The 9,776-nt window shown below is 36.3% G+C and overlaps 3 protein-coding genes across 6 annotated transcripts; 1 reads left to right on the plus strand and 2 right to left on the minus strand.

The window, feature by feature from the left end:
- The first annotated feature begins 1,309 nt into the window (after window positions 1–1,309).
- Window positions 1,310–4,510, plus strand: LOC132196182 (protein croquemort-like). Its single transcript, XM_059618649.1, has 9 exons — window positions 1,310–1,471; window positions 1,645–1,817; window positions 2,265–2,425; window positions 2,488–2,632; window positions 2,690–2,896; window positions 2,947–3,158; window positions 3,350–3,656; window positions 3,714–3,787; window positions 3,842–4,510. Exons 2-9 carry the CDS (start codon window positions 1,707–1,709, stop codon window positions 4,122–4,124), a joined length of 1,500 nt encoding a protein of 499 aa, XP_059474632.1. The 5' UTR covers window positions 1,310–1,471; window positions 1,645–1,706; the 3' UTR covers window positions 4,125–4,510.
- LOC132196183 (TNF receptor-associated factor 6-like) lies at window positions 4,187–7,446 on the minus strand. 2 transcript variants are annotated; one of them, XM_059618650.1, is made up of 5 exons: window positions 7,181–7,446; window positions 6,960–7,116; window positions 6,062–6,208; window positions 5,236–5,613; window positions 4,188–5,014 (listed from the first exon to the last, which is right to left on the minus strand). In XM_059618650.1, the coding sequence occupies exons 1-5, from the start codon at window positions 7,289–7,291 to the stop codon at window positions 4,746–4,748; spliced, it is 1,062 nt and encodes a 353-aa protein (XP_059474633.1). In that variant the 5' UTR covers window positions 7,292–7,446; the 3' UTR covers window positions 4,188–4,745. The 2 variants fall into 2 exon arrangements, with proteins under 2 accessions (XP_059474634.1, XP_059474633.1); XM_059618651.1 differs by lacking the exon at window positions 6,062–6,208 and having other exon boundaries at window positions 4,187–5,014.
- A 129-nt stretch (window positions 7,447–7,575) lies between these two features.
- Window positions 7,576–9,701, minus strand: LOC132196185 (uncharacterized). Of its 3 annotated transcripts, none has more exons than XM_059618654.1 (6): window positions 9,185–9,701; window positions 8,995–9,128; window positions 8,545–8,770; window positions 8,375–8,428; window positions 7,870–7,974; window positions 7,576–7,773 (listed from the first exon to the last, which is right to left on the minus strand). In XM_059618654.1, exons 1-6 carry the CDS (start codon window positions 9,210–9,212, stop codon window positions 7,715–7,717), a joined length of 606 nt encoding a protein of 201 aa, XP_059474637.1. In that variant the 5' UTR covers window positions 9,213–9,701; the 3' UTR covers window positions 7,576–7,714. The 3 variants fall into 3 exon arrangements, with proteins under 3 accessions (XP_059474637.1, XP_059474639.1, XP_059474638.1); XM_059618656.1 differs by having other exon boundaries at window positions 8,545–8,686; window positions 9,185–9,638; XM_059618655.1 differs by lacking the exon at window positions 8,375–8,428 and having other exon boundaries at window positions 9,185–9,638.
- Window positions 9,702–9,776: the final 75 nt, after the last annotated feature.

Below are 9,776 nucleotides of genomic sequence, written 5' to 3' on the forward strand. Positions count from 1 at the left end.
CAAACTCTAAATTTTCAAAACATTTGGTTGAGCCATTGGCGAAATGTAGAATAATTAAAAAATTGTCCTCGAATGACTGAAATACGATAATCGAGACCTTTTCTGACGACTGTAAACTTTAAAATTAGGGATATTTTAAAAATATTTTAGTCCCTATTGATGAGTTTTGATGCATCCTATCCAAAACTGATGATTTTAAAAAAATTTTGGTCGTTGTTGATATCCACTTTAATGTATAATTATATTAAATGTTGAAAACTTTTTGCATTAATAGAGAGTTATAAAATTTCTGGGAGAAATCTGTTTATCAGTGAGAAAGACAGCACAACGGTGTTTTTATCTGATGATCTGATAATTTAATACGTTTTCATTTATTGACTTACAATTAGTATTGTCACGGGATTTATCTAAAAAATCAATCAACAGACTCCAATATTTAAGGAGAAAAGTGCAGTCTGTATAAAGAAAGCAAAGTGCTCAATAGATAAAAGAGAACAAATAAAATTAATATTGCTCCCAATCAAAACGATTACCTATCAGCAGACTGCACGCATAAAAAGCACGGATTATGTACGTGTGCATGATATGATAAAACTCTTTCAGAGCACTGGGGAAGTCTCAAAGATTAGAATACAAAATTCAGTTCAGGAGGTACACCCTCAAATTCCATTCTTCTATGGCAATTTGGCTTAAAAATTCATGTATAAAAATAGTTATATGATTTACAAAAACCTTTGTTTTTTAGGCTGCTTATTTGTTTCTATCAAAAAATGTTTATTAATTTAAAATTGATCAAGAATTTTAATCTAGTTATTAAAGTTTATGTAAAAATATTTCACGTCTTATTGCCAAACAAAATTGATCATTCCAGACAAAAAATAAGGTAATGAAAATTTACAAAATAATAATAACCAACCTCAGGGCCCTCAGGGGACTGTACGTATTCCCCAATGTACTAATTAGGCTGTATTAACTCCATTTTTTAACGATATAATTATTTTATATTTATATATCATAAAAAAAGAGTGTGTGCTTGTCCATGTGATGAGCTCCCACTTTTCCCATCCCCACTTTCCCGGTATCAAATACAATTTATTTATTTCAATTTTTTAATTTACTTGTTAAAAATGAAAGAGACTAAAGAGCAAAATGCAAGCTCACAGACTAATTAATATTACAAATGAATAATATTATTTTTATCGTAGTCTGCGAGCCCGAGAGCTACGGTGCATGTTTTCGCTCCTTTTTATTACTAAAAATATACAGCACCGTTCACGACGCCTCTAGCGGTGTCCTTGGAAAACATAGTTATTATCACAACATTACATGCTTGCAAAAAAAGGAGATATGAGATATTGAGAATTGAGAGGCAGATCAGAAAAGATTGTAAGCGAATTCGCGTTTCCCACCGAGTCATTGAAGAGAACAGACGGTCCTGAATGATTAGTGAATCCGGTGATTGCCCTCACGAGTAAGTACGGCCAGCATTAAAATCCCCCCAAAACCCCAAACTCGGTTTCAAAATGTTTTTTCTCATCGAAAACAACACCCCAAAGAGAAATGACGCCTTTTTTCTCATTGTCATGTGATTATTTACGCATGAGTCATAAAAAAAAATTATAGCAAATTGGATTATTTCCGCAGAGCCTGCTGCCCGTCGACACCTGAAAGCTGAGGCATTGAAATTTTGAAAGCGAGGAGGAAAAATGCCCAACATCGCCAAGTGCAGCGTCTTCGTGGGCGGAACCACCCTGGTCACCCTGGGCGGCTTCATGTTGGTCCTCTGGCCCTCGATTCACGACCTCGTGTTGAAAAACGTGAGAAAAAAACCCTCTTTTGTTATGTAGCTTCTTAATTAAATGCACTTATTCAGCGATAGTGACACAGCGATTATTTTCTTACCAGAGAGGGGTTTGAAAATTATCAAACTTCATGTAGATCTAAAGTCAAATTGTATTTTTGGTTTTTCCGAAATGATAAGCTTAAATTTTGTACTTTGTCATTGAGTCTGTCTAGCCAAGATCAAATCTGCGAGTCTGCCTTAATTTGGCAGTGAGTATATTTGGTGATAACAAACAAACAAAAGTCTTTTCACAAGTCCCCATAAACATTTGTGAGGCTTTCATGTGAAAATTATTTCAAATATAATTAGTTGATTTTGCTGATAAGCGTGGAATGTTAATTTTAAATCAGAGTTGTTAAATTATTTTCAATGTTTGATTGCCACAAAATTATTCTCATCAAATAATTATTAATTTTTTCAGGAGCTGACTTTGACGCCTTCTTCGATCCAGTACAATGTGTGGGAAGAAACGCCAATCCCAATTTACATGACCTTCTACTTGTTCAACTGGACCAACCCTGAGGAAATCCTGAACAAAAACGTCAAACCAAGGTTCACGGAGCACGGTCCATACGTTTTTAGGTGCTTAATCTAAATTAAAGAAAAAAATGACAGTAGTGTTAAAACTTCTTATTAACGTTCAGGGAGCACCACAAGAGGGTGAACATTTCGTGGAAGGACAACAACGACACTGTCGAGTTCCACCAAATCCGAACTTACTTCTTCGAAGCAGAGATGTCCAACGGGTCTCTTGACGACCTCATCACCACTGTTGACCCTGTCGCCTTGGTAGGGCTATTTTTTATAATTCCATAAAAAATTAAAAAAAAAAACAATTATTTTTAGTCTGCCGCATATGTGGTGCGGCAAAGTCCTGTGCTCTTGGACGGACTGAATCTTGTGATGCGGGTCGCGAAGACTAAAAGAGAAATCACCAAGAGGGTCGGCGAGTTCCTCTTTGAAGGGTACAATGACACCCTTTTGAATTTGGTCAACGACATCCACAACCCGGCCTTCAACATTCCCTTTGACAAGTTCGGATGGTTTTATGCCGTAGGTTTATTACTTAAATTTAGTTCAATGTAATGTAAAATTCTCTTTAGAGGAACAATTCGTGGAAATATGACGGGAAATTTGACATGTATACTGGAAAGGATGACATTTTCAAAGTTGGAGTTTTGACGGAGTGGAACGACAGCAATATGACAACAGACAATTTCGGAACTTGCGCCATGGTCAATGGTACGACTGGTGAGCTGTGGCCGCCAATCAGAGACACCGATGACAAAGATCTCTTCACTACGGATTTGTGCAGGTGATTGTCTCATCTTTTGAAGTGTTTTGAAGAATAAATTTTTTCACAATCGTTAATTAGAGCTAGTAATTTTAAGAATCTGACTTAATTGAAAGAAAATTTAAGTTTAATTTTGAATTAATTTGAGTTTTGTTAAACGATTTACTTGTGAACACTTCATTTGAGCCTTTGTTTCTTTCATCAATTTTCAGACCTATGAGGATGGAGTATTCAGGAAAAGTGACCAGACAGGGTATCGAAGGCAACTACTACACCGTTGGCCAGAAAACTTTGGACAACGGCCAGAATTTTCCCGAAAACAAATGTTTTTGTGGCGGCCCAGACGAAGCTGAGAGTTGTTTGCCTGCCGGAGCCATGAACGTCTCGAGGTGCAAGTTTGGAGCGCCTGCCTTTGTCTCTCTGCCTCACTTCTACAAAGCTGACCCCTACTACCTTGAATCTATAGACATGCCTGCTCCCAGCGAGGACAAAGACCAGTGCTACATCGTCATAGAACCGGTGAGAAAGATTAATTTTTTCTTTAAGATCAACTCATTTTTAAAACACTAATTTTAGACCTCGGGAATTCCAATGGATGTAGAGGCCAGACTGCAAGTCAATCTACTCATGCAGCCTTATAAAGAGATCAAGTAAGTTCGAATCCTTAATTTTTATGAAAGGGGGTTTATAGAAAATGTTTATAGAATTTTCAAGGATGTGCCCAGGTTGCTCATTCCAATGTTCCACTTCAACCAAAACGCAAGACTGACTCCGCACCTCGCAACCTTGCTTAGTATTGCGCTGGACCTGAAATTTATCGGGTACATTGTTGCGGTGGTTCTCATGCTGATCGGACTGGCCATTTTCACCACTGGCATTTACATGACCATTTGGGGGCGCTGGGGAAAAGTGCCCAAACCCGCAGATCGAGTCAATTTGATTGTCGAGGAAAATGATTCTGCCTCCGAATCCAACCCGAGCAGCTGAGAGTCGAAACTGCCCTTTTTTGCCATTGTTGTGATACCATAATTGAGAATATCTTTTATTGCTAAAAAATTTATTTTCATCCAAATCTGACATGCTAGTTAGTGGACATTTTATCACGAAAAAAGACAAAAAAAGCAGCTGACGATCATCCCGCATTGTAGCCACAGACAGACATCATTGCCTTCAAACTAGTCTGTGATATATACGTAAAAGCTTGTTTATTCAATTTTATATAATATAATGTTCATTAAAGTATTTTCGCTAGTTTTTAAATAAATTTTACATATTTAGAGGAAAATAAAAGCTTTAAATACGGTTGTACAACTTTTCTCTACTTTCAAATAATTTAAAAAGGGTGGAAATAATAAAAATTCTTTAGTTACGAAGTCCAGATTATAAATTTCTTTATCGATCCAAACATTTCTGTGCTAAAATTGAGAAAATTAATGTGTCAAAGCTGAAAAGTATAATAATTACTGCCTCAATTTTGTTGGAAAAAAATTTAAAAAATCGTTCAAAGACCAGGATCTAAAAAATATATGGATTTTGAAATTTTGTTAAGTTTATCGACCCCTATTTTTAAATAAAATCCAATCAATTTAGTGGGGGCTTGGTAAATTCTCAAAGGTCTAAGTAGACGGTGAACTTGATGATGATGGTGTTTCGGACGACGTAATCTCGGGAGGCGAGCACCTCATGCGGAAAGCCGAGGCCGACGCACTCGTGGTTGTCTGCGTTGGCCGTCGGCCGCTTCCAGTTGAACTCGCTGCACAGCACGCTCGGGTCCCACACGCGCGAGTTGATGTCCTGCACATGTTCGATGCGCTGGTCAAGAACCGAGACGCGCATCTTCAGGCGGAAGGGCCACCTCAGCACGGTGTCATGGTCCCCTGTAAACATTAGTATTAAAAGATGGTAAAAAGGAAAGGTTTGGTGTCATTTTGGTCAAAAATACTGTGTAACAAGAAATAAATTCTCAGATTTTGAGATTTTTAAAAAAAATGTCAATACACTTAAATTTTATTTAACTTATAATTAATTTTTTTTAAAGAAAATTAAAAAAAAATTGTTTTAAGTTTTGTTTGATAATTTGTCGATAAAAAGAAGAGACCTTTGGTGAGTCCGACGTGGAGGTAGACGTTCTTGCCGTTGTTCTGCCTGGGGAACATGCGCAGGTACATTTTGTAGCTGCCGGCCGAGATGTAGAAGCTGGGGCTGCGCACCGAGCGTCGCGGCTCCCAGTTCTTGAGTTTGTTCTGCATGTCCTTGACGCGCCAGTAGTAGGTGAAGACGCGCAGCTGCTGCTTGGAGGTCTCGTTGCTCAGGTCGGAGGGCACCGGCAGGTAGTAGATGCTGCTGTTGTACAGCTGGATTTCCGACTCGCGGTCCGCCCTGTTGTTCGGGTCCTGGTCGTCCGTCAGTTGGGACAGCAGCTGCTGGTGCCCACCGTCGCACGACGGACACCCGTTTTGCGCGCTGTTCCTCAGATCTTTGAAAATTTAGAATAATGTTATTGAAAATTATCTCGAAGAAAATTGTAGCATCGTATTTTTAAGACTCTGAAAGTTTTATTTTTAAAGCAATTCAAACTAATTTTTAGGAAATTTTTTAAAGAGAAAATATTCAGTTACAATGACATTTATCAGATTCCAAGTAAACAGAAACCAGGGTTGCTGTTCTGGAATATTTAATAGAAGAAAAAGAGTCTAAAAGACTCTCATGAAAAATTGAAACCGGGCCCCTCGTTGCAATTTTATTTTTTCATTTTTTTCTTGCAACGTAATTTTTTATTTCACCACAATTTAGCTTTCAATTAAAAAAAAGCAATTTTTTTAAGAAAAAACTAGATAATAAAATTATTGGATTGCAACAAATAATATATCAGGATAATTCCTTCTAAAAAAATTATTGTTAATTATTAAAAGAAAAAATACTACCGTATCTGACTTTTCGCACGTTTCCGTCAACCTCGCTGATTCGCTCCTCCATATTCAAAAGCATGGTTTTGAGCACGTTCATCTGGTCTGCGAATTGCGACTCAAGGTTGTGCAGTCTGTCGTCCAGATTGTTTTTTAAACCCTCTCCTTAACAAAAAATTGTGAAAAAATAAATTTTTAAATAATCCAAAGGTTTAAATTTAAATGATTCCGCTCCATTTAAAATTTTAAATGATTAAGACATTATAATAAAAAATATTGACTAACACATAACACATAGTTTGACATAATGAAAGTGAATTTAATAATAGCCTTGCTGAAAATAATTTTTTTTATTTTGTTAACTTTCAACCCATTTTTTTCCCCAAAAACGTACACTTTGGAATGCAAAATAATAATTATTTGATTATTGGTTCAGCCAATTTGGTTGATAATAAAGGTCAATTTGCTGATATGAAATCCACAAAATTGAGGCTATTAAGGCCCGTTAAGGCCAATAAGTTTTTTTTAAAGCAATTTATGTCACAAAAAGGAAAAAGTAAATAATGTACAAAACAACGAAAAAAGATTTTGCTTTAGCAAACACGTAAAGGCTATGCTATATACGAATTAAAAGTAAATTTATGAAATGTCAATTTGCTTAATTTAAAAAAAAAAAAAAATGTAATACACGTTATGATAAAAATTTGCATTGATCTTCTTTCATAACAGCTTGAAAATTGTTAAAGGTGAAGAAAGAAAGTTATGAAATGATTTTGCTACGTACACTCCAATTTTTATCTTATTTTTCTCTAAAACGAATTTTTTTCCAAATAAAATTTGTTAATAATTTCCTCCTTTCAACGTGTTTTCCTTGGTTTTTGTTTTATGAAATCTTTAAAAAATATGCGTTACTCACTGGAGTTGCCGCAACACATGTCTTTGATAACGCGGTTGACCGCAGCTTTGGCCATGTTAACCAAATCATCCGAGTCAAGTTTACAGGACGGATGTTCACACTGCACTTCCTGTTGCTGTCCAGTCTGTCCACCGCCGCTGCTGTGTCTTCCTTTGTACTTTTTTACATATATCGTGTTATTTTTTGTTTTATCTCCAAAGAAAAAAAAATTAGAGCATTACCAGAAGGGAAGGAGGTATGATTGTGGCTTCTGAATCGTCAGGCGCAGGCACTCCTGCGCCCCGAACCGCAAAACCGCGCAAGAGACAAAACAGCAAAATGATTGTCCGCATCTTTCTCCGCCGCCCTTCGCAGGACAACTGCGGCCACCAGAGGCGAACGGCCCCTAGCGGAATGTATGTGTTGGACAAGAATCAAAATTTTGGTCCAACTCCAGCAGCAGTTTATTAGATCAAAAATAGAATTTGGCGCCGATTTGCAGAAATAAATCAACTTGTGTCAAGAATGAAGCAAATATTTCCCAACCGCAAATCTTCATTTCATAAGATACTGTGATACTGTGAACTGAAATGTTATCAAAGCGGAAATTTTAACTTCAATGAAATCTCAAATTTTATAAAAATGGCACAAAAATTTTTATTTCTTTTAAATACAATTTCGCATGAATGTTTTTGCAAATAATAAAAAAGTACAAAAGAATACATATATTTTAAAAGTTTTACATTTTCCACGCAAGATATTATTGTTATTTTGTCTTAACCTCTTCCTGCAACAATTTCGCGGCACACTCCGAAGTAGCGATGGCTCACATTGGCTAAAATTTTTTAAAAAGAAAGTAATATGTTAATGGAAAAACTCGTTTACCATTTCCAAACGGTATAAAAAGTTAGATTTTTTTCAAAATACTTACGATTCATGCATCTTTGGGCACATGTGAGGCGGCTGGGGTTTGAGTAAGTGGTGTTGTCAGAGCCGCAGACAGGGTTGTACTCCTCGGTCGGGACGCAGTTGCAGGCTATTGGAATGAAAAATTAAGTTTTAAACTAAAATTAATTAATGAAAAAATTTTAATAAGTGCGATTGTTTTTTTTTTTTTTTTTTTTTTGTGTGTGTTCGTGTATTGTAGTTTTCTCCTTTACCATTTGCATTAGTATTTGTTCCGTAGGTCTTATATGTGCTTCATAACAATGGCTTTTATTTAAAAAAAATGAAGGGGTGAACGTTTAGTAAAATTTCAACTCTTTTTTTGTTACTTCTACCAAATCCAGCAAATTTATGGTAAAGATCATTTAAATTCTAAGAAAAATTAGAAATAATATTATCTCTTTTCAACAACTACTCGGATATTTTAAATTCAAAAATTTCCAAAACTACAACTTTAAAATTAAGTTTAAAAATAAATTATAGTCACCGACCTGGGCGACGAGATGATGGTTCAACTAAAACGGGGCCAATGGTCGGATCATCTCCTAATTTGGTTTATTATGATTTTTAAATTGAAATTTTCATGAATGTGCAATTAATTATTTCCCAAAATGTGTTATGTTTTTTAATGTGTTTTGTTTTTATTAAATTTAACACCCACCTGGTGGTGGGCGTCGAGTCGGCCGACCAACTATGGCAGGACCGACGGTTGGATTTCCTGGGAAGTTATTGTTGCCCTGGCCCTGGAACGGGAACTCTTCGCTGTTGCCAAAGAACGGCGGCGGGAACTGCTCTTGGAAGCCCTGTCCATTTTGAGATTGGTTAATTGGCGAAGAAGGAAAGAGGATGGCGTCGCCCTGGGGTCTGCGCGGGGCGGGTCTGCCTTGCTACACATTCACGCAAAGAAAGAAAAAAAAAAAGAGTAGAAAAATAAGCAAAAAAAGCATCAATTTTTACAGCAGCACTTAAAAAAAAAATTATGAGATTCATTCAACTTTGTAGTAAGCAAAAAGGCAATTAGCAAAAAATTAAAGTTAAAGCTAATTTGTATTTTTTTTTTTTTTTTTTTTTTTTTTTTTTTTTTTTTAAGAATAATTTCTAAAACACATACCCACTGCCTTACTGGCCTGCTTAAACCACTACTGGAGTCTTCAAAGCTCTCTACAGACGAATCGTCATCCTCATAGTTATTCCTGAACGGCTTTGAGTTCACCAGGCAAAGAACAGCCGACAGAAAAACCACCGCTATAAAATTTAAAAATTATAGTCTGTTAAAAAACCCAAAAATAAAATTAACTTACTTCTGAACGTCATTTTTAAAGTGGCCATTGCAAAAGGCGGAGAAACTTATGCACCGATCGCAAAATGAACAACAAGTGGACCTGTGTTTACTTCGAGTCAAACCTTATATACTGCAGACGTTTCATTCCGAGTAATAAATAGAGGTCAGCCACTCGTCCTCGCTGGCATGCTTTTGTGCACAATTTCCTCCACGAAAAGAAGCAGAGAATTGCTCAGAAGTTGCGCAACATTCTAGATGTGTGACTGGACCGATTTTGGCAAAGATTTTGCAAGGAACTCCACCTGTCGTTTTACCTTTCATTCGAACTGCCTTGGAGTTGGAAAAACCATTAATTTTATCAAATAAAATAATATTATACATTCGAGTGTTTACGCGTGTGAGGAAGGGGCTTGTGAAGGTTAACCACAAAGAGCACACGCAGAGGCAGTGGTCATCCTGAGAGTCACGTGACTCAACAGGTTGCGATTAAAATGTTTTCATAGAAATACCAGGAAAATTTCAGAGATTAAATTTTATTTCATTTAAAACTAAATTATAATAGGAGGCTTACTTTTTTAAGAACATACTAAACTTTTATGTAATTATAATTA

Source organism: Neocloeon triangulifer, unplaced genomic scaffold (genome assembly GCF_031216515.1).
Source record: "Neocloeon triangulifer isolate White Clay Creek 2 clone unplaced genomic scaffold, ASM3121651v1 ptg000011l, whole genome shotgun sequence".
Taxonomy (NCBI): Eukaryota; Metazoa; Arthropoda; class Insecta; order Ephemeroptera; family Baetidae; genus Neocloeon; species Neocloeon triangulifer.

What these genes read in the sequence shown, in the direction of transcription:
- LOC132196182 (XM_059618649.1), top strand. Translation starts at nt 1,707, where the DNA reads ATGCCCAACATCGCCAAGTGCAGCGTCTTCGTGGGCGGAACCACCCTG. An exon ending in CACGGTCCATACGTTTTTAG is followed by an intron (nt 2,426 to 2,487) that starts GTGCTTAATCTA and finishes ATTAACGTTCAG; the next exon opens with GGAGCACCACAAGAGGGTGA. An exon ending in AGTTCGGATGGTTTTATGCC is followed by an intron (nt 2,897 to 2,946) that starts GTAGGTTTATTA and finishes AATTCTCTTTAG; the next exon opens with AGGAACAATTCGTGGAAATA.
- LOC132196185 (XM_059618654.1), bottom strand. Translation starts at nt 9,212, where the DNA reads ATGGCCACTTTAAAAATGACGTTCAGAA. An exon ending in GCAGGCCAGTAAGGCAGTGG is followed by an intron (nt 8,771 to 8,994) that starts GTATGTGTTTTA and finishes GTGAATGTGTAG; the next exon opens with CAAGGCAGACCCGCCCCGCG. An exon ending in TGCCCAAAGATGCATGAATC is followed by an intron (nt 7,774 to 7,869) that starts GTAAGTATTTTG and finishes AAAAAATTTTAG; the next exon opens with CCAATGTGAGCCATCGCTAC.
- LOC132196183 (XM_059618650.1), bottom strand. Translation starts at nt 7,291, where the DNA reads ATGCGGACAATCATTTTGCTGTTTTGTCTCTTGCGCGGTTTTGCGGTT. An exon ending in TCATACCTCCTTCCCTTCTG is followed by an intron (nt 7,117 to 7,180) that starts GTAATGCTCTAA and finishes TATGTAAAAAAG; the next exon opens with TACAAAGGAAGACACAGCAG. An exon ending in CGTGCGAAAAGTCAGATACG is followed by an intron (nt 5,614 to 6,061) that starts GTAGTATTTTTT and finishes AAATTTTCAAAG; the next exon opens with ATCTGAGGAACAGCGCGCAA.